Here is a 23,574-nt window from a genome sequence, read left to right as displayed (position 1 = left end):
GTCCAATTTGATAACCTTTCACTTTTTTAAATAACAGGATGATTTAAATGTGCTGTGTTACATCAAAATCAATAAGAGTCTTGAAATATTGTTTTCAACCATTCTTCGATGTTTAAAATTTAAAATTATTAAATGTAAATATACAGCACGGAAATAGACCCTTCCGGCCCACAAGCTCATGCTGCCCAAAAACCCCAATAAACCTTCAACCCCTGTACGTTTTGGAGGGTGGGAGGAAACTCAAGCAGACATGGGGAGAACATACAAACTCCTTGCGCTGGATTCGAACACGGGTCGCTAGCGCTGTAATAGCATGGCACTAACTGCCACACTAACTGTGCCACCCTTCTGCTCACTGAACGTAATAAACATGATAGAAATTGTACATCATTAAAAGAGAGTACTTTTGGTAAATCTCCATGACACAGTCAACCTTGTTTCCCTCTGAAGTTTTCTTTTCTCACCATCAACCTCCATGGCACTGTTTCACTGTGAACATTATATTATTCTCAAATGGTTTGTCCTCCATCATTCATTCCCAGCCATAAGACTCGCACCACCAGGTTCAGGAACAGCTCCTACCCCCTCTGCCATCAGACTTAATCAATAAACTCAATCAGGAACTCATTTAAGGACTCTTATTTTTTCACTTTGTTTTTTTAATCTCTCTGTGTGGAAGGGGCCTACTCACATTTACTCTCTCTATACCCCTCATTCTTCTACGGCCCAAGGAATAAAGTCCTAACTAGTTTGATCTTTCCCTGTAACTCAACTATGAAAAACTCAGCAACATCCTAGTAAATCTTCTCAGCCCTCTTTCAATCTTACTGATATCCTTCCTGTAATTTGGTGACCAGAACTGGACACAATACTCCAAATTTGGCCTCATCAATGTGTTGTGCAACCTCACCATAACATCCCAACTCCTCTACTCAATACTTATACAAAGGGCAAATGCCCTTTACAACCCTGTCTACCTGTGACACCACTTTCAGGGAATTGTGTATCTATATTCCCAGATCCCTTTGTTCCTCCGCACTCCTCAGTGCCTTACCTTTTACTATGTATGTCCTACCTTGGTTTGTCCTTCCAAAATGCAACACCTCACACTTGTCTGCCATTTTCTGCCCCATTTTTCCGGTTGGTCCAGATCCTTCTGCAAGGTTTGAAAGCCTTCCTCGCTGTCCACAACGGCTCCAATCTTAGTGTCATCAGCCAGCCTGCTATTTCAGTTTCTAACATTTTTATCCAGATCATTGATATAGACAACAAATAACAATGATCCCAGCACCGATTCCTGAGGCACACCACAAGTCATGAACCTCTATTCTGAGAAGCAATCATCCACTATCACTCTATATCTTCTCCTATTCAGCCAATTTTGAATCCAGTTTACAACCTCTCTATGGATACCTATTGTTTGAATCTTCTGAACTAGCCTCCCATGTCATTTAATTTACAATTAACCTAAATGAAAAGTTTGTAATGGCTCTTTTTAAAAAAAAAAAAAAAATTATTTTTGCTTTAGACCGAGCCCACGATACAAAAAACGATCAAATTGTTGCCCTCAAGAAGGTTCGAATGGATAAAGAAAGGGATGGTAAGTTTGAGATTCTAAAATTGATATCAATTGATTGTTTAAATCATCGCATTTAGATTAATTCATTAATGTTAAATGTTAGTTGATATTTGAAGACAACCATGTTCCAAATATATATATATATTTTGAACTATGATTGCCTTTCGTTCTTTCTTTTTTGTTGGAAGAAATATTTTCGCCCATGGTCAAAATATAAAATCAATGGAGACATAGCTGTAAAATCACTATCAATATCATGTACACAGTTTATGTTATTTTCTTTCAATCTTTTAAACATTGGATTATATTTGAATTCAGTTCTTCTGCATATATATATTTTGAACTGCTAAAACTTTGGACTTAATTGCAGAAAAGCTTTGACTCCTGTTAACTATTTAAAAATAAGAAAGCTTTGCATTTAATATTGTTGCTTACACTACTTCAGAGTTCTTTAAAATTCTTTATGCTTAACTGTTCTGTTGTCACTTTATAGGAGTGCCGTATAATTTAAATTCACCATAATTAGTACTGTGAACAAATATATTCATTTCTGGTCTCTGGGTATCATCATTTACACCAGTCTGATGAAAATGCCCAGGAGATGGAGCCACTTAATCACAAATGTAAGAATTTCTTGTATTGACAGCAAAGATTTTTGAATTTAAATCTCTGGAGCGAGACATGACCCAGAGCAATTTATGCAATATATAAAAATATGCAATATCCAAATGCATCTGTTCATGACACAGGGCAGCTTGTTCTTTTCAATGGGAACATCTTCAGGGATCTTTTGAACACTGCTATTTTATGGAAATTTCATTTTCAATTTTAAGTTGTGAAATCCATCAAAGAAACACAGCTGCTAGATTATAGTGACATTTGGTTGCACTCCAATGTGCACCAAAGTACATTTGGAATTATAATAGTAGATGGTAAATTTATGTTTATGCATTATAAGGGCAGCACAGTTAGTGCAAAGCTGTTACAGCACCAGCGATCGGGATCTGGGTTTGAATCAGTGCTGTCTGTAAGAAGTTTGTATGTTCTCTCCACGTCTGTGTGGGTTTCCTCCCACTGTTCAAAAAAAAATACATACTGAGGGTTGTAGGTCAATTGGGTGCAATTAGGTAGCACGGGCTCGTGGACGAAAAGGTCTGTTACTGTGCTGCATGTCTAAATTTAAAGAATTAAATACAATTTATACATTTAAAATTTAAATCTTTTGCAACTTTAGGATATTCCAAACTGACTTGCAACTTTTGAGGTATCGTCATTGTTATATCAGCAGTAATTGAATTTAAGATTTAATTCCTTCTGTCTCCTTTCCTTCAACTCTGCATTCACGGAGGCGCCCCTCTACTCATCAATTCTCACTTCTCTCCTGACTTATTGATTTCCAATCATCACTTGTTGCTGGCCTGTTCTTATCCTCCTACTCTTTTTCTTCTCCCCAGCCTTTTAATTTAGCACCTGCCTGCTTTTTACTCATACCTTGAAGAAGGGTACAGGCCCAAAGCGTTGTTTATACATCTGTACCTCCTATGGATGCTGCAAGACCTGCTGAGTTCCTCCATTATTTCTCTGTTTTTACTTATTCCGATTTCATGATTCAAGATCCCTTTAATGTCATATCCGCAATGTGCTTTACTTTGTTTGTCCTATTAAGATGCACAGGGAGGCACCATTAGTTCAGTCCCTCACTCAAGATGAGAATGAAAAGCAAAAGAGGATCCCTTGGGTAAATCAAGTGTCCAGATCCTGCCACTTCCTCTGTGCTCCCTTAACCTTTGTATGCACACAGCCTCATGTCGAGTCCAGTCACGTGTTCTCCTCTAAGTTACCCTTTTTCGTCGCTGGTTCCAAATCCAAGTGATTAGGAAGTTATCAGTGTCTGAAGGCCTTCTTCAGCTCTGTTTGCCATCAGTACCTTCATGAATTCCAGTCTGGATTCCTGATTCCCAGAAGCCATTGCCTACAGCAGAAGTCCTTTAGCTGCTGAGTCCTGTGGTACTCCAGTGCTCTGGTCTCCAATCTTTAAATTTAATTTTTTTAAAAATTAGACATACAGCACTGTAACAAGCCAATTTGGCCCAATGAGTCTGTGCCACTCATTTTTCACCCCATTAACCTCCACCTCTGGTATGTTTTGAAGGGTGGGAGGAAACCGGATCCCCCAGAGAAAACCCATGCAGACACAGGGAGAACATACAAACTCCTTTCAGACAGCACAGGATTCAAACTCTGGTCTGGTCCGGATCGCTGGAGCCGTAAAGGTGTGGTGCTAACTATTACGCCACTGTGCCACCCATTTGTAGAATCCTCTCCCAGGCTTCTCCTCAGCAGTGTGGTGTTCTGCACTGATGCCCTGTACTCTGCTACCCCAGAACCCATGAGGTTAAAATCAGCTGCAGAGGCAAGCTTCTTTTGTTCCTTGTGTTCATTTGCAGGAATCCCAATCAGCAGTTTGAGAGAAATTAACCTGCTACTTAAACTGAGGCATCCTAATATTGTAGAACTAAAAGAAGTAGTGGTTGGAAATCACCTGGACAGGTCAGTTATTTGATTTATAACACAAACAACTTTTTACCTAAAGCCAGTGAACAAGGCAGACTTCTGAAAGATTAAATGAAAGAAATGTTAACATGCTAATCTGTGATTTCTTTTTAATAGAAGGAGAAAAAAAATCTGTTCTCTTTGCGGTTTCTCTACTTAAAGTACAATGCATTGGCAAAGAGGAATTTTTAGCTTTAAAATACAAAACTAGCAGTAGGTTTGAACATCCTTCTCATTGTTTTGGGTGCCATTATAACCCTGCCTCATTTGTTTTGGCACTGTTTATTCTCCAATATCTATATTTTCCTACGCATCTTATTCCAGAAAGAAACCAGGGGAGGGGGTCAAAAGAGAAACAAGAGGAAGATGTGAATGAGACTTTGTGTCATTGGAAATGGGCCCTGGTTTTGATTCAAATGTAGTCTTAATTGGAGAGGGTGGGATATTGATGCAGAATGAAGGGCATGTCTGGAATGGAAGGATTGGTGCCTGCAAAGAATAGGAGTGGAGCTAATGAAACAGGAAGAAGAAATAAGAGACCAAGAAAATATCACTGCAGTCTCAATTTTATTTTCCACAGTATTTTCCTCGTGATGGGATACTGTGAACAGGACCTTGCCAGTCTTCTAGAAAATATGCAGTCACCATTCTCGGAGGCACAGGTAAACCCAGAATTAGTTTAGGATTTTTTGTTTTGTACAGGGGTTGTACCAAGTTGTACGGAATCTCTGTTTAAGTATTTTTATATTATTGTATTACGTTCCAAATTTAAATCATGATCCTATAGCTTTCTAGAAATTCTTACATTGGTTGTTTCAATTTCTCTTAAGGTGAAATGTATAATCTTGCAGCTATTAAAGGGACTACGATATCTACATGAAAATTTCATAATTCATAGGTGAGTGAATTGAAAAGTTAAGTGTCTGAGTTAAAGAATCTTGTTTCTGTTGATGTGACCACTTGGCTAAGTTAGCTTTATAGTTGGACTAGAGCAGTGGTTCTCAACCTTTTCTTTCCACTCGCATACCACCTTAACTCATCCCTGACTAACCACAGAGCACCTATGGCATCCTATGTATCCCAATGAACCTACAACCCCTGTAAATTTGAAAGGTGGGAGGAAACTGGAGCACCTGGAGGAAACCCATGCAGTCACAGTGAAAATGTACAAACTCCCTCCAGACAGAACCGGATTTGAGGTCACTGGCATAGAAATAGCCATGCACTAACTGCTATGCTAACTATGCCACCATGGTGTTGGCATGTTTGCACTCGTGCTTCCGCATCTATTAAAAATGTCATAAAGAATTATAAATTGCTCTTGCCCTCATTGGCTGTTGATCATTGAAGAATCTTCTTGTCAGGGACAAATTTTGCACCAGGGTCCTTGTCATTTGGCTTTTCATTGAGAGCTTGCTGCCAATTTGTTATTTTTGCACCTGACAAGTTGGGAGCCATCTGTAACAAAACCGACTTCACTTGCCCCCTCCCCTTTAACTGCTGCAAGTATTGTCTTCCTGGAACAAATTCAATGAACAAGTACATTTGAAGTAACTAGCATCACAGGTTTTGAGCTTATCAGTTATGTTCTGAAAATAACTAAATTTGCAAGTGCATAGATTTTGGAGTTTTTATTGTTGATAAGAAAATCACCTGTTGTTGGAGAGAAATTGCAGTTAAATATTAAAATGAATATGGGCCTAATTTGAGCATTCAATAATAAAAAGCAATTTGATAATTTATTTCCAGCTGTTATGCAAGTAAGGTTTTCCAAAAGGTTACATTTTTTTTTTCTGATCTGGTGGCACCTATCAAGAACTTGTACTTGCATCAGCGATGAGCAGAGTTAAATTTATTATTAATTTTTATTATTTAGAAGTTCATATAATCGATTAAAACTGTCCGCAAACAGAACTCTCGCGACTAAAACAAATGCAAGTCGTATCAGTTCTTCCAGGCCGTTAGAAAATAAAAATCGAATTGCATATTCATAATTTATATCGAAGTGGATAAAGTATAAATGTTTCTGACATCAGATTTTGATCTAATTTGATACATGGAATTCCAATTTATTGCTCTTGTTGTATCATGAAATAAAATCAACTATATCCTAACCTTGTACATCAGTGCATCAAACTAAGGAAGTGTGGCAGAGGTGATTTAAGACTGTTACATAATGAACAAAGAAATCGTCAACCAACAAACTGCAAAGTTTTGTTTTCAGCTTTTGAGACCACATAAATTGGTAATAGCAGCCTTCCATTTCTTCAGAGACCTTAAAGTATCTAATTTGCTGATGACTGATAAAGGGTGCATGAAGATAGGTGAGATTTATATTAATTTTGAATAATTTTAATATTGGCTTTTGTTTGTTTGTAATATGTTTGAATCAGTTAAAATTAAAGACTAATGCTGATAATCGCACAATACGATTTAGAAAGGTTTAAAAAAAATACATCAGTAGCTATCAACCATAAAATATGCAGTACCTATTAATGTAATGTTTAATTTGAAAATGTGTTTCCGTTCATTTGCCACTCTGAATCTGCTCACACACATTTAATGTTTTATTTTCACTCACATTGCTGTGACATTATGACCATCTGTTTAGCTACAAGTTGATTTAGGATGTGCTGAAGTTGTGGGACATGCTCAATAAATATACATTCTTTCTTGCTTAACAAACACTGATTGTCTATAACTTTCTTTTTAAAACTGTCTATGTATGATCTTTATCATTGCAGCGGACTTTGGGCTGGCACGTGCATATGCAGTGCCTCTAAAACCCATGACTCCAAAAGTAGTAACACTTTGGTAAGTTTACAGATGCAAATTTGTGCAAGTCTTATTTGTTCAAGTATTCTGATTATTATGATATGAGTGTATTTTTTTTAGATTTACTATATAAAGAAAATAACAAGCATTTAGTACCAATAGCATCTACACTGTTCAACTTTATTAATTACCAAATAAAATGAATTGGACAGGAACTTTTGAAAAGATGGGAAAAAAATTTACAAATATAATTTACAGATACAGCATAACAGGCCCTTCCGGTCGGTCCACGAGCCCACACCACCCAATTTCGCTCATGTGACCAATCGACTCGCCAACCTTGGACATCACTGGAACGTGTGAGGAAATCGGAGCACCCGGAGTCAACCCTCAAGGTCATAGGGAGAATGTACAAACTCCTCTTTGCAGACAGCACCAGATTCAAACCTAGGTTTCTGGTTCACTACTCCAACCGTCCCATCCCATGTATTGGACAATAAACTCAATATCAGCATTAAATATGTAAACAAAACCTTGCAGGCTTGTGGGGAGGCTGGAGGAGTGTGGGATATTTCAAAGAATGGGATGAAATGGCTGCCTTTTGTACTATTATCATTCGATTATTCTCTGTGTTCATTATAAGACAAGGTTAAGTATACATTAAATTTCACAACTAATCTACAATATGCATGAAAGACATGATTTCACATTATTCTGTGTTTTTCCCCTCCAGATAAGATATTGAGCTAAACCTCTTTCAGGTCTCTGTAAATGATAACATGGTAGCACATTCCACATGCTTGCTAATACAGGCACACTATCCTTTATCCGGACATCTAAAATCCAGAAAGCTCCAAAATCCGGTAAGTGTGAAGAGAGGCGGCCGGCGCTTGGGGGAGGCTTTCTGAAATCTGGAAAAATCTGAAATTCAGAACACACTGTCCTCCAAGGGTTCTGGATAAAGGATCGTGTACCTGTACTTAATCACTACTGAATATAACGACATCAGATTATCAGGGTAATGGAGCTTGCTTCCACAAAAATTGGCATCCACGTTTCCAGTGAGGGAAGAGTGACACCCTTCAGCAGTGCTTCATTAATTGTAAAGCATATCCCTTGACTGCAAATGATGGTTTGTATATAAATTATTCCTTAAATTTAAGCAATTTTAATTTTCTTCAATATAATCTGAAATCTCTTTGGAAGGCTGGTTTCTTTCCAAAATAATTCCAGATACTCAAAACAATTGCAGTGTTGCAATTTTCTGAAGCACCCTTACTCCCATTTTATAAAATTGCTTAATAAAACCTATTGTGCCTTTAAAAGAACAAAAAAATCTTTATGATTCCCATCCAAAGCTCTAAGCAAGTAGACACTTTGTGGATTTCCTACACTCAATACCTTTGATGTTCTTCTCTCTGTCGATCGATCAACATAATCAATTTTCCAACAAATTTGTGGATCATGCTGGATATTGACTGTAAGACTCAGTGCAAAACCCAACCTCTTGCTGTATTGCAAATATTGATTAAATGTCAGTGAAAAACATGACTTCCAGATTCTTAGATGAAAAATGGACTTCTAAAAATCATTTTGCATTAAAGTCGCTCCCTGTTGAGACATTAAAGTTAACCTTGCTTACAATAATCTAAATTTGTCATTTTTTTGTGATGGATTTGTTGTGATTTCATGGTATTTTTATTCTTGTTGATTAAATAAAGTTACCTACAAAAACCACAGGTCCCAATGTAAATTTGATAGCTTTGTGAAACACGAAAGTCTGCAGATCCTGTGATCGTAGTGAAAATGTATAAACGCTGGAGGAACTCAGCAGGTTTTAGAGCATCCTTGAAAAGGGGATTGGGCCCAAAATGTCGGTTTTATTATCTTTCCTCCTATGGATGTTTTAAAGCTTTGTTGTCACATGCCAGTTATTATGGATCACAAATCCAATGAACAGATGCAATAAAATTTTTGTTCACTGCAGCTCCACAGTCACGCAAAACATATGAACAATAAATATAAATTAAATTAACAATGTACCATAAAAATAAAACAAGATAATAGAAAATAAATAGCAACATGTTGAGTTCCATTCCAACAGATCCTTGTAATGTGCAATCCGTTAGCTATTTTGACTTGTGAAACATTAAAAATTGAGGTGGCCAAGCTATGTTCGAGGGATTTTGAATTCATGATCTGATCTTGCTTTCTTACATTTTTAGGTACAGAGCACCTGAATTACTGCTGGGAACAAAAACTCAGACTACAGCAATTGATATGTGGTTGGTATCTTCTATGGATGTCTTGGGAATTTTTGTTTTTGTTGCTAAACCTTATTTTAGCCTTTCTCATGATCTGTTTTTGTGTTGTTTCCAGGGCAGTAGGTTGTATTCTCGCTGAGCTGCTGGCACACAAACCTTTGCTTCCCGGAAGCTCTGAAATCCATCAGATTGACCTTATTGTTCAGTTATTAGGATCTCCAAATGAGAACATATGGCCAGTAAGTCATGGTGTAACCCAGCCATTCTCCACCTTTTTTGGCTATGATCCCCCCCCCACTCCCGTACAAAGTTTATGGGCCCCATTCCCTGTAAAGCAGTCAAGTTTTGGTTTCTTCAGTACTTCTACCAACTACATACAAAATATTTTATGATTTCAGTCCATGGCCCTCGTTTAACTGTGCTGTGGCCCCGGGAAGTGGGTGGGGGTTGGTCGTGGTGAGGGGGTCGTATGGCACGGTTGAGAATGACTGTTGAGAAAGGTCTGGAATCTTGCATATAATTAAATGTTTTTTTAATGAAGCACATGTTCATTTTGCATCATTATTCTTAATCTAAAGCTAATGCTCTTTTGACCAGTTGGGTTTGTATGTGTGTATCCATTCAAAATGCTTTTCTAGGATAAGTGATGCTTGTTTTTAGCTGCTTCTTTGAAATTTTGAAGAGTACATCTTTGTAATCTACGATAGCCAGAGATAGTAAAGTGCTTAGCCCACGTTCACATTATTAGGCATCTTGCCTGGTTCTAATGCTGTTTAGTACATTTGATGGTGCACTGTTTTTTTAAATAAAAGGGCAAGTACTGTTTTGAAGGAGTAACAATTTAAAATTGCAATAGTTTGATAGGAAAAATGGAAGTCACCTTGAATTGCACTGTTTCTTTTTTGAAGAGATTTCTAATTATTTCACCATACATTGGAGTCTGATCAATCTTTGCATTGGTGTTAATATTTCTATTCATTTTGTTTGCCAAATATTACATTTTGAATGAAGAAAAGAACCATTTACACTCGAATGCTGAAATTAATCATTGCTTGGAAAAAGTGGTATGTTTACTGTTATTGTTGCATAGTAAATTCACCTCACGGCTATTTAACCATATTTATGTTGTGATCTAGGGCTTCTCCAAACTACCACTAGTGGGCCAGTACACTCTGAGAAAACAGCCTTACAATAACCTGAAACACAAGTTTCCATGGTTATCAGAAGCAGGCCTTCGACTACTCAACTTTCTCTTCATGTACGACCCAAAAAAAAGGTATTGCAACGTCAGGTTTCTCAACAATGGGAGAGTTTCAGTGCTTCAGTTAGCGATTCCGTAAATGGCTCGGAGACTGCAGCAGGATTGGGTTGAACTTCAAAAGGTGGCACATTTTAATGCCTTTTAATGTAAAATTATTTTCGCATCGAAGGATGCACAAAGACTCGCTGCTTTGATCTTTGAAATTTTCATTTTATGTGGTGAAACAAGTAATCAACTTGCAAAAAGTGAAGTAATGCAGCTGGTGGCATCTTTTTTTCTCCCTTCATTGCAGTATTAACTCTTTGCTAAATAATACTTTTAATTTTTAAAAACGTACATAATTCTTTTTTTTAAACTTGCTTCCCTCATTCTTAATTTGTTTTTGCTTCATGAGACTTTATTAAACATGGTACTGTACACATTTTCTACCATTTTTGTATTTATTTTTTGATTCCTGGAAATCTAACTGTGATTAAAGAGCATGCACTGCCAGGCTGACGCCACCCATATTCCATCTGGGTACCTTCCAACCTGAAGGCATTAACATTGACCTCCACTTTCTCTTAGCCCACCCTCCCCCCCCCCCACCTATCCCTATTTCTCCTTTGTTCTCACTCTGTCTCTCCCCTTTTCCCTCTGTCTCCTTTCCTCCAGTTCTGCACACACAGAGCCACCCCCCTCCTTGAATCAATCCTCACCTTCCAACTCCTGTCAGCCTATCCATGTTGAATTATTACCTTTTGTCTCTTGGCCTATGCTCCTTCCCCTGCCCTTGTTCTCCTTTTACCCAGCCTTTTAATTCAGATGCCTGCCTACTTTTTACCTTGAAGAACTGCTCAGGCCCAAAAGATCGATAATATACAGTGCTCTCCACAATGTTTGGGACATATTAACATTTTTCTTTTATTTTCCTCCGTGCTCCACAATTTTAAATTTGTAATCGAACAATTCACATGTGATTAAAGTGCACATTCCAGAATTTATTCAGGGTTATTTGTATACAGTTTGGTTTGATCATGTAGAAAATATAGCACTTTTTATACATTGTCCCCTAATTTCAGGGCACCATAATATTTGGGGCATAACAGTGGTATGTATATTCAGTCCCTTGCAGGCAATGACTGTTTGAAGCCTGTGATTCATAGACATCCTTTGGTTTTCTGATGATGCTCTTCTGGGCATCTACTGCAGCTATCTTCAGCTCCTGCTTGTTTCGTGGGCTTGTCCCCTTAAGTTTTCTCTTCATCATATGGAAGGCCCTTAAGTTTTCTCTTCATCATATGGAAGGCATGCTCAATTGGATTTAGATTGGGTGACTGTCTTGGTCAATCAAGAATTTTCCAGTTTTTATCTTTGGAAAAACTCCTTTTATGCTTTAGCAGTATGTTTGGGATCATTGTCTTGCTGTTGGATGAAATGACATTCAATGTGCTTGCAGCCCTTGAACTTCAGCCAATAACATGTTTTGTTTCACCTCAAAATTTATTTTGCTACCGCCATCAGCAGTTACATCATTAATGAAGATAAGTGCTCTACAACCTGTGACAGCCATACATGCCCAGGCCATAGCACCCTCTCCACCAGGTTTCACAGATAAGGTGGTATGCTTTGGGTCTTGAGCAGTTCATTTGCTCTTGCGATCATTCTGATAGAGGTTAATCTTTGTCTCATCTGTCCATGAGACCTTTTCCAGAATTCTGCAGGCTCTTTTTAAATACTTATTAGCAAGCTGTAACCTGACCACCGTTTCTGTAGCTAATTAGTGGTTTGCATCTTGCAGTGTAGACGCTGAATTGTTCTGCAGATGTAGTCATTGACACATCCACATCTGCCTCCTGAAGAGTGTTTCTGATCTGTTGTCGCAGACTCTGTGGTCACAGGATTGTTACCTCCACCAATGAAACAAACCTGAGTACTCACAAACCCTGTGAAGCCAAATGTCCCAAACATTCTGGTGCCTTTAAATGGGGGAACTATGTGGTTTTTTTTTTTAAAGTGCTATAATTTCTACATGGTCAAACCAAAAATACAAATGACCTTCAATAAAATCTGGAATGTGCACTTTAATCATATGTGAATTGTTTGATCATGGATTTTAAACTGTGGGGCACAGGTGAAAATAAAGGAAAAATGTGCATTTGTCCCAAATGTGGAGGGCACTATATTTTTCCCTGCCATGGGCATGGGAAGACCAGCTGAGTTCCTCCAGCATTTCTGTGTTACCATATTGTTATGTATTCCTAAAGACTTTTTTTTCCCTTGAATTGAAGCGTAATGTCCAGAGAGAATGCGACTGTAACTTGGTCCGTGAATAATGCTGCATCTTGAGTTGATTTATTTGTTCAGTCATCAACATTCCACCAGCGCTTGGTTTCTGAGGGAGGGACGATAATCTTTTGTCACTCATTGTGTGTTCTCCCCTCAAAGTACACCCCACAATACTTAGATTGTACATGAGGTCAAAGTTAAAATATTTCTAGAACTCATTGGCTTGTGTGGGCTAAGAAGGTGAGAGGGATCTGAGGAAGAATTTATTCACCCTGATGGTGATTTGAATTTGGAACTTGCATCCTGGATGAGGACCGGTGGGGATGGGAATTTGCATCACATCTTAAAAACGGCTAGACAAGAATTTGAATAGCCAAAGCACAGAAAACCATGCTGAAAGATTGGATTTTATGATGGGTACTTGTTGGTCAGCATGAACAAAGTGGATTGGAGGGTCGGAGACTGCTTTATGTGGGTGGCACATTTAGCATAGCAGTTAGTGCAGCACTAGTGTTATGAGCCCAAAGGACCCCAAAACCCAGCAGCAATAGACATTCACCAAGACAAGTGGTTTTTAAAACAAAAGTTATTCTTAATCAACTTTAAACATGAAAATAGAATCAAACTTTAACTAAACTCTATACTTAACTAACCCAAATTAACCCCCTTCTAATTCTAAGTGGACGTGAATGTAATGTGTGTGTAAATTTATGAAAAGTTCTCACTTCTCCTTCTTCCAAGTTCTCTGGATTCAGGCAATTCTTATACTGTGCACAGAATTTAACATGTATAAAGTTCACCAGGCTTTGGTGCTTGAAAGGTAAATGTTTACCTCTCAGGAAGGTTCTTATCGGGTTTGCAGAGAGAGACTTGTTGTTCCAGGATTTCCACAACTGAGGTACCACCATTAGTCACCTCAATGTCTCGCTGATTAAACTTGTCCCATCAGGGTTTTCCAGATGGTAACCTCTTTCTTTCAGGTTACGACAGAGCTCCTTCTGTTCCTTCTTATTCCAAGAGAAACATCAGAAGATAGCATTTCCAGCCATCCACTGCTTTTGGAACTTTTCATCAGTTCCAACCACCTCTTCCAGGCTTGCACTGTTCAACTGCTTTTCAGTGTCACACATGAGCTGAGAGGGCTTCTCCTCTCTCCCTCTCTCTCTCCAACTGAAACTTTCAACAAGCCCATGTGACTCCCTCACTTGCAAAACCCCCCACCTTCTTCAGCAAACAACAGGAGTTGTCCTCCTGCTCAAGTTGTTGTCTTAGATAAACAAAACCCAGTAGTGGCGTACCTGCAAGCATCCTTCAGAAAGGTACTTGTAGCCAGCCTATCTCCAGTTCCAAACAATGGTCATTCATTTTATGATGTCAGTTCAGTTAGCACCTACTTGTGAAATGTGCTTACGTTCTCCAGAGATCCTCAGTATTTCTTCAGTCTTTCAAATAAGATCTGTTTTAAAATGTGTGTATGTATGTAACCTACTCTAAATCTTACCAAATTCTCCCCAAATATTACCAAATTCTCTCAAATTATAAATCCATACCGCCAGTAACACAGGTTAGAATCCAGCGCTGTCTGAAAGGAGTTTATATGTTCTTCCCATGTCTCCATGGTTTCCTCCCAACCTTCAAAACGAGGGGGGTTGTAGGGCAATTGGGCAGCATGGGCTCGTGGGCCGCAAGGGCCTGTTACCGTTCTGTATGTCCCAATTTAAATTTGTTTGGTTGAAGGGGAACACTATGAGTTAAGTTGTGTTGTCTGACTGGAGATGATTGAAGGGCAGAGCACACCTACTCCTCCTCGCTCTATATTTGGTATATATTTTTTCTCTGAAGAATCTTTTGAGTCTCAACAGGACTAATGGTGAAGCTGATAATTTTACAAAAAGCCTACGCTGATCTAATAGATCTCAACAAATGTAACAAAACACCAGCTTTATAATACAAATCGTAAACCAACGAATGCTCACAAAATTGTGCAATGTATTGAATAGCATTGGAATTTAGTGGTTAAGTTCAGAACAATAGGGAACTGATGAATATTCTATGTTTAAGGGCTACGGCAGAAGACAGTTTGGAGAGTTCCTACTTCAAAGAGAAACCATTGCGTAAGTTTAGAAATATTTATTAATAATTACCTGTTTATCTTTCTTAACAGAAGTGCTGAACTATTTTTAAATGAAGCAGTTTTTGAACATAATAGCACTGTTATTATGGAACTTTAATTTTACAAAGTAGATTCAAATAATAATTTTACTTAAGTACAAATTTTCATCTCATTTGATCTTCCAATCTTCCCATCACTCTTCAAAAGTACATTTTCAATTTCTCTCCCTGGGAGCCATATCTGCATTTTGCAAGCAAGGAAGACTGCCCATGCTAGAAACTGGAGCAAAACCCTTCACCAGCTCTGGGAAGAAAGAGGGCAGAAGCCAGAATTAGAACCTAAGAAATAGGAACAGGAGTCGGCCATCCGGCCTGTCGAGCCAGCTCCATCATTCAATGAGATCATGCCTGATCTGATAGGCTCATCTCCACCTACCTGTCTTTTACCCATATCCCTTAATTTTCTTCTCTTAAATATATCAATGGGCAGCGAATTCCACTGATTCACCATCCCCTGGGAAAAGCAGTTCCTCCCTATCTCTGTCTTAAATCTACTACCCTAAATCTTGAGGCTATGTCCCCTAGTTCTTGTCTCCCCCACCAATGAAAACAATTTACCTACCTCTATCTTATCTATGCCTTTCATAATTGTATGTTTCTATATGATCCCATCTCATTCTTCTAAATTCCAGTGAGTGTAGTCCCAGATGACTCGATCTCCCTAATAAAATAAAAGGGTAGGGTTGAGGGTGAGCAACGCAAGCTGGCAGGTGATACTTGACGAGGTGGGAGGGGAAAAGGGCAGAGTGGAGAGTGTGAGGAAGAAATGGGGAGGGGGAGAGTTAGTAGAAGGCAGAGGGTCACGTAAGATGCTCTGAGATGAGAGTGCAACACTCATTTTGATTACTCAAAGGAGATTTTCTCTTTTTAAAAAAAAATCTTCCTCAATCACCAATCAGAATAATAATTTCATCCTCATGTAGGTAAATTTCATGAGCTATTTCCCAGCATCCAACACCATTAATGTTTTAAAGAGTAGGAGATTTTTATTACACATTGCCCCTCAGACATTTTTCCTTAAATTCAGTCTCAAGCCAAAATTTAATAAAGGTGTTCAATTCATGCAACACAAGGTTATTGTTCACGGCAGTTCATCTTGTAAATGCTTGATTAGACTTAAAGCAGTGGTTTTCAAACTGCCCCCCTAAACTCGCATTCCACCTTGGGTATTCTGTGATTAGCAAGGGATTGCTTAAGGTGATATGTAAGTAGAAAGAAAAGTTTGAAAACCACTGTTTTAATTGTACCTAATTGACTCATTATGTGCACGGTTTCATAACTCCAAAATAAGTGGGCCAGTTACAATTTTTATCAAGCAAAATATTTTAGTTACAATTGGGTCTCGAGCAGTGATTCTCAACCTTTATTTCCTACTCACAATCCACCATAGGCAATCCCTTACTAATCATTGTGCACTTATGGCATAGGGAATAGTTAAGGTGGTATGTGAGTTTGGAGGGGCAGTTTGAAAACCACTGCTCTAAGGTAACCATTATCAGCCTCCTTATGTCTCTGCTGAATGTTTCTGGGTTCTCTTCTGTGAAATAGTCAAGGTTTGCTCTCTTCCATTCTTCTCTTCTACCAACTACATGTGTATCTTCTTTGGCTTGGCTTCGCGGACGAAGATTTATGGAGGGGGTAAAAAGTCCACGTCAGCTGCAGGCTCGTTTGTGGCTGACAAGTCCGATGCGGGACAGGCAGACACGATTGCAGCGGTTGCAAGGGAAAATTGGTGGATTGGGGTTGGGTGTTGGGTTTTTCCTCCTTTGCCTTTTGTCAGTGAGGTGGGCTCTGCGGTCTTCTTCAAAGGAGGTTGCTGCCCGCCAAACTGTGAGGCGCCAAGATGCACGGTTTGAGGCGTTATCAGCCCACTGGCGGGGGTCAATGTGGCAGGCACCAAGAGATTTCTTTAGGCAGACCTTGTACCTTTTCTTTGGTGCACCTCTGTCACGGTGGCCAGTGGAGAGCTCGCCATATAACATGATCTTGGGAAGGCGATGGTCCTCCATTCTGGAGACGTGACCCATCCAGCGCAGCTGGATCTTCAGCAGCGTGGACTCGATGCTGTCGACCTCTGCCATCTCGAGTACTTCGACGTTAGGGGTGTATATATATTCAAAAAACCCCAAAAATATATACATAAATATAAATCTCCTGTGGTCCCTGTTGTGAATGGCTGGTCTAAAGGAATTAAACCATCAATGTTGACTTAAATATTGAAATGGAATGTAAACGCTTTTTTTTCTCTCTTTCAAGCATGTGAGCCAGAACTGATGCCTACGTTCCCCCATCATCGTAACAAACGAGCAGCTTCTAGTGTGGATAACCAACAAAAGCGACCAAAGATGTGAATCTGATGGTTCCAAACTCGAACTCCTGGTGCGTCTGCCTATTGTTGATTACACTCAATACCTACCGCACGCACGCACGCAATCTGTCTTTGCCATACAGCGTTGCTATTTTAAATTTAAATAGGACTTGTATTTTGGATGCTATTTTCAAAATTCAGCATCCAATAATAATTTTTCTTACCGTATTCAAAAGCATCCAATGAAAATGTAATTCCTGTAATCGTATCAATGTTCAGTGTCACTAGAAATTGCTCAAAAAACAAGCTACAATTTTCAAAAGAAAATGTACTTCTACAGTACAAAGTAAATTGAGCATTTATTGGTTTACTATTTGAATTAAAAATCAGGCATTCCTTTTTTTGTGTAAATGTGAGAAAATTTGGTTGGTTAGTTATCTTTGATATTTTAGTAAATCTTGCCTATTGAATCTCTTAATGAAAATATTTTCCATTACAATTACTTTAAGTACAAAATAAACTTCAGGAAGGTCTTACATAGTTGTTGCAGAATTGCTACTTTCTTATTGAAAGTTCTATTTAGGTAGATCAGTGTTCTCTAACCGCTAATATATTCAAAATATGTTATAATATTTTATAGTTGAATTAATTAAAAAAATTTAGACATGCAGCACTATAACAGGGCAATTCGGCCCGACGAGTCAGTGCCACCCCATTAACCTACACCCCAGTATGTTTTTGAAGAGTGGGAGGAAACTGGACCTACACAGACAAGGGGAGAACAAACAAATTTCTTGCAGACAGCATGGGATTTGAACCCAGATCTGGTCCCGATCACTGGTGTTGTAAAGATGTTGCCAACTGTGCCATCCATTACATTTCTTTAGATTGTATTCAAGAGACAGAAGTGTTGAACATACAAGAGTACAGCACAGGACAGACCCTTCAACCCACAGTGTCTTCACCATCCACATTCCAGTTTAAACTGCACGCTATCCAGAATCCCTGCATCCCTGCTTGTTCATCTACCTGTGTCAAATGTTGCTATCGAACCTGCTTTCACCACTTCTGCTGAGTGTGCATTCCAGGCACCTACCACTCCGATAAGGAATCTTGCCTCGTGAAGCTCCTTGGTGTCATTTTGAGTGTTTCATCCCACCTTTGCGTTTGGCAGAGCACATGAAGCAACTAAATCAGAGACCATACAGTCGAATACAAAGTTAAGAAGAGGCAAGGCTCTGAATTATCAAATGGCTTTGACTACCCAACTTGCTGAAAAACTATTTGAATGAATACACAAAATGTCACTCAAGATATTTCAACAAATTGTCACTTCAATTAAAACCAACCAGTCGGTCTTTTGCAGCACTTTGTAGGCACCTGATTTTTTTTTTTAATCTATAAATTTAAGTTTGCTGACACTAAATTATTATTCACTACCATCTACTGTGAATCCTTTAAAATATAAAATGATGTTTTTCTGATGTTTATGGTCATTATCATTTTATGCAGATTTGACTGACTTAATGAGTCTATTTGAGTGTATTATATAGTGTTTGTACATTTGGATACATCCATGCTTGATTAAACAATATTGTTCTTTTCTAGTTACAAGCAAAAGCTTCTGTTGAACTGAAACCTACTTTTTGGTCGTAGTTGGGAAAAGAGCATAGATCAAGGCATTCATAATTTCAGTTTTGTTTTAAAACATTGCATACCAGAAGTCGGGATAATGGTGGAGGTGACACACTGTGCCATTTCACTTTCTTCCACAGCTGGACTCACTGTGAAGTTAGCATATCATCCCTTCCTTTGACAGCCGTGCTGTTTAGGCCTGAAGATCACAACCCATTGCACGAAGTTGAGACACTACTTCTAGACAGCAGGAGACTGTAGCAGAAAGCCTTCCACCAGAGTAGAGCAGGATTAGACCCAATATTTCATCAAAGTGGATTTTATAGAATTTCCATTATTTTACACAATCAGATATCCAGACATTATAAATTTGGACTTTTTTCCCCCCATTTAATTGATCACATGGTGTATCTTGTGAAGTTTAAGAAGCAGATTCTGCTAAAGTATGAGCAGTTAAGTACCAAATTATAAACCAGAACCATAGAGCTTAATAAATAAGCACTGATTTATCCAGGTCCAGTACAAACTAGAAAAGGGGTCATGCATTACATGGGAGAAGTCTGTCTCAATGAGTGGGGCACCTGTGCAGAGCAGCTTTTCAGATTTTTTTTTCATGGGAATTATTCAACAAGAAGAGATTCAAAGAAAAGTGGTTTCATTGAAATCAGGAAGTGTTTACAGGACTTGACAGAGTTGATACAAGATGATCAGGGTGGATGCATTTTGGAAGGACAAACCTGAAGGCCGAGTGCAGGGTTAATGGACAGATACTTAACAGTGTGAAAGAACTGAGGGACCTTGGGGTCAAAATCTTGGATCTCTCATGGTTGCTGCGCTGGTTGTGAGGACAGTTAAGGCGTCCTATGGTATGCTAGGTTTCATTAGTCGGGAGTAAAACATGAAAGTCCAGAGAAGCCACGTTAGAAGTAAAAACACAAAGTTGGAGAAACTCAGCAGGTGAAAAAGTGTACTTTGTAAAGATAACCAACGTTTTGGGATTGAGCCCTTCATCAAGGTATGGAAAAATATCGGCAGGTTTTTGAACAAAATGGTAAGGGGAGAGGGGTGTGGGGGAGGAGTACGGGCCCAACGGTAGGAGACAATAGGTGGAGAAGGGAGGGAAGGCACAGCAGCAAGCGGGAAGGAGGGATGACTAGGTGAATAGCGAGGGAAGGGGTTAGAGAGCTGAGGGAAAGTAGACAAGGTGAAAGCTGAGGGAAAGAGAGAGGAAAGCAGGTTAGCAGAAATTGGAGACGTTGATGTTAATGCCATCCAGCTGGAAAGTGCCCAGGCGGAAAATCAGGTGTTGTTGCTCCAATTTATGGCTGGTCTTGGTGGGATAGTACACGAGGCCAGGGACAGAATGTGAGTATAGGAGTGGGTCGCAGAACTGAAATGGTCGGCCACTAGGAGGTCCCTGTCACTCGTGTGGACAGAGCGAAGGTGCTCAGTCTGCACCCAGTCTCTCCGATGTAGATAAGGCCAAAAAGGAGCACTGGATGTAGTAAATCCAGTCCTGCAGATACACAAGTGAAGTGTGGCTTCACTTGAAAGGCCTTTTTGAGGCTTTTGACTTTGGTGAGGGAGGAGCTGTGAAGTGTAGGCATGAATGTGGCATCTGTCCCCAATATGAGATTTTCCTGTCCAGATCACATCTTTTCAATATTTATATTGAGTTTTGTGTGTGCGTGTGTATATATAGCCATAAATAACCAATGAAAGAGACAAAAAAACAAAATATATGAAGTAAAAACTATTCTAATAATCTGACCCCTTCCCTTGTGAAGTTATGATTAAACAAATATTCCATTATTGTATGAAAGAATAACCAAACCATAAAATGGGATCCAATAACTTTATAAATTCTAAAAAAATAATCAAGGAAAGGGCCCCATAAAATTTAAAAAGTTAAAGTTCATTACGTTAGTAGAGCATCTAATTTTTTTCCAGGGTCAAGCATGGCATCACATCAGATCACCACTGAGTATGTATTGGAGGGACAACATCCTTCCATTTCATAAGTATAGCTCTTCTGGCAATAAAGAGAGCAAAGACAACTGCATGGGATTGTAGCCCAGACATATTTAAATCAGCTGACTCACTTATTCCAAATTGGGCAAGAAAAGGATTTGAAGCCAAATTAACATTAAGAATTAAAGACAAGGTACAGAAGATACTTTTCCCAATAACTGGAAACTGAGGAACATGACCAAAACATATGAAATAATGTACCTTCTTCAGTCTTGCATCTATCACATTTTTAATGAGAAATTAGAATAAAATTTAGGTAATTGAGCTTTGGAGAAGTAAGCTCGATGTACTACTTTAAATTGTAATAATGAATGTTGGCGCATAGAGAAGATGAATTAACCAATTTCAAAATAGAATCTCGTAGCATCAGAAAATTCTTATTGAAAACCTTGCTCTCATTGTTTTAGTCATTGTTATATAGAGAATTTAGGTTAAAATGACTTAAGTTAAAATGTGATGATTAATCATAAACAGGGAAGCCAGAACGGACAGGGAGCTTACTAGCAGCCAAGGACAAAAGGTTCAGCTGAATTTGTTTTTTTAAACCTATCTTTTCATGGTCATAGTGAGAGACATGCAGGAGACAAAAGATTGATAAGAAGGGTGAGAAACAGAATTTAGTGTATGTAGAGTTCGCAGCGTACGTAACGAACGTGATAATTAAAAATGCAGTTATACTTAGAATGCTTTTGCAATACTAACCAATTAAAACAGTATTAATAAGAAGGGGAAGGGCAAACAATAAGGGTATAAAAATCAATGCACTGTATGTATCGGGGCTTAACTGGTGAGAAACCAGTTGAGTCCAACTCTGCAGACTTGTAAATAAAGCTTGTCGTGTCATCAGTTTTAAAGAGACTCATGTGTGAGAAGTTTTATTTCTGACAAATGGGGGCTCGTCCGGGATCTACACTCCGGCCGTGAGGGGAGGCGAGAAGAGGGACATCGGAGGCGGTGCACCCCGCTGAGTTCAGCGGCTCCTAGTCCCTTGCTCGTCGCTTCGGGCGGCTTGAGCGAGTGGTATCCGGACAAGGTGACACGACAAGACGGAGAGGAGAAGGGTGACGGTTCAATCCCCGGGAAGACACCGGTAAGTGACGACTTACGATTGTGGTGTGGGGATTGGGTAACAGGTGTAACGGGATACACCTGTTTGGATAAAAAACCTAACGTAATAGATCAGGTATAGAGCTTTTGTCGTGGCGTGAGGACCCTGTCGTGGGACTCTAGGATAGACCCCAGGGAAAACTCGGCAGTAACCGAAGGAGGGACAACACCTCCGACGAAGTGCCGAGAAGAGAGGGGTCAACCCCAGGGAAACCTCAGCGGTAACCGAAGGAGGGACAGTACCTCCGACGAGGCGTCTGAGAAGAAGGGAGTAGGGTCCAGAATGAGAGGGTCCTCAGCAACGATAAACAGATCTAGGTGGGAAAATGGGAGGATCAAAATCTAAGGGCTCATCTGAAAATTCAGGACAATTCCTGGGAGTTCCCCTTGACAGCCCTTTGGGGAGAATGTTTGAAAATTGGGATAGTAAAAGATATCGAGACAAAAACAAGAAAAAGATGGTCCAATATTGTCTCCTTTGGTCGAAACAACCTATTAAAGGTTCCTCGGTCTGGTGGCCGAAATTTGGATCTGATGAGGATTGGGTTAGACAAGCATTAAACATATATGTAAATTCGAGACCAAAGGTGAATCAAGAAGAGTCAGCATATGCATTTTGTTGGGTTCCCTGGCCAGGATCCTTAACAAAATGTTTTAAATTGAGGGTAGCGGGAGAAAAGAAATGGGAACCTCTGGACAACCTTCCCCCTCCTTATATTCCCCCGGTGCCTACTGCGCCCGAGGAAAGCTTATTACCGGAGGGGAAAGGTGATGAATCTGATTGCCCCGAAAGGGGCCGGGAAAAAAAGGATGAATTAAGGGAGTCGGACCCTAAACTTCCACCGGTAAACCGACCCTGGACAAGATCCCAGACTGGTCCAGGACCATCAAAATTTTCAATAAGCCTAAATCCCCTGAGGGAAGTTCCTATGGGAGGACCGGGAGGGGGAACGGGATATGTGAATGTTCCCCTAACTAGTACAGAGGTGTGGGGATTTAAGAAAGAAATGAAAAAGTTATTAGAAGATCCTATAGGACTGGCTGAACAGCTTGACCAATTCCTGGGACCAAACACATATACGTGGGAAGAGATGCAGGCAATAATGGGAACATTATTCTCACCCCAGGAGAGGCAGATGATTCGACGGGCTGCCCTCCTCATGTGGGAATATGAACAACCTGGGGACCCCAGACCCCATGAACAAAAATATCCCTTAAATGAACCCAGGTGGGACAAACGAACACCCGAGGGATTGGCAAGTATGAGACAATATAGAGAGTGGACAATTAAAGGGATACGAGAGGCTGTGCCAAAGGGTCACAATTTCACCAAGGCATTTGGGAACCACCAGGGGAAAGACGAGTCCCCTACTGATTTTTTGGAGAGGGTGAGAAAGAATGTCCAACAGTATGCGGGCGTGGACCCTAGTACACCAATGGGTGAACAGCTTATTCGAATTGAATTTGTTTCCAAATCATGGCAGGACATTAGAAAGAAACTAGAAAAGGAGGAGGACTGGAGCGAAAAACCCCTAAGTGACCTGTTAAAAAAGGCGCAAAAAGTATATGTGCAGAGAGAAGAAGAAGATCAAAAGAGGGCGACAAAGGTTATGGTACAGAC

At 39.5% G+C, this 23,574-nt stretch overlaps 1 protein-coding gene across 4 annotated transcripts in view; it reads left to right on the top strand.

Annotated features, from left to right (window-relative positions):
* Window positions 1-23,574, top strand: part of cdk10 (cyclin dependent kinase 10) — a 37,285-nt gene that overhangs the window by 11,105 nt on the left and 2,606 nt on the right. For 2 of the 4 annotated variants that reach the window (XM_069901329.1, XM_069901326.1), the window contains 11 exons: window positions 1,529-1,600; window positions 4,027-4,129; window positions 4,713-4,794; window positions 4,963-5,030; window positions 6,404-6,456; window positions 6,877-6,946; window positions 9,133-9,192; window positions 9,287-9,410; window positions 10,308-10,447; window positions 14,762-14,814; window positions 17,129-21,704. In XM_069901329.1, the coding sequence (XP_069757430.1) occupies window positions 1,529-1,600; window positions 4,027-4,129; window positions 4,713-4,794; window positions 4,963-5,030; window positions 6,404-6,456; window positions 6,877-6,946; window positions 9,133-9,192; window positions 9,287-9,410; window positions 10,308-10,447; window positions 14,762-14,814; window positions 17,129-17,223 (920 nt within the window). In that variant the 3' untranslated portion in view covers window positions 17,224-21,704. Of the gene's footprint in view, window positions 1-1,528; window positions 1,601-4,026; window positions 4,130-4,712; window positions 4,795-4,962; window positions 5,031-6,403; window positions 6,457-6,876; window positions 6,947-9,132; window positions 9,193-9,286; window positions 9,411-10,307; window positions 10,448-14,761; window positions 14,815-17,128; window positions 21,705-23,574 lie in introns of those variants that run through there. The other 2 variants (XM_069901327.1, XM_069901328.1) reach the window with 2 other exon arrangements.

This window comes from Narcine bancroftii, chromosome 10 (genome assembly GCF_036971445.1).
Source record: "Narcine bancroftii isolate sNarBan1 chromosome 10, sNarBan1.hap1, whole genome shotgun sequence".
Taxonomy (NCBI): Eukaryota; Metazoa; Chordata; class Chondrichthyes; order Torpediniformes; family Narcinidae; genus Narcine; species Narcine bancroftii.
The sequence above is the reverse complement of the archived record's forward strand: the minus strand, read 5'-3'. Positions and strand labels throughout refer to the sequence as shown.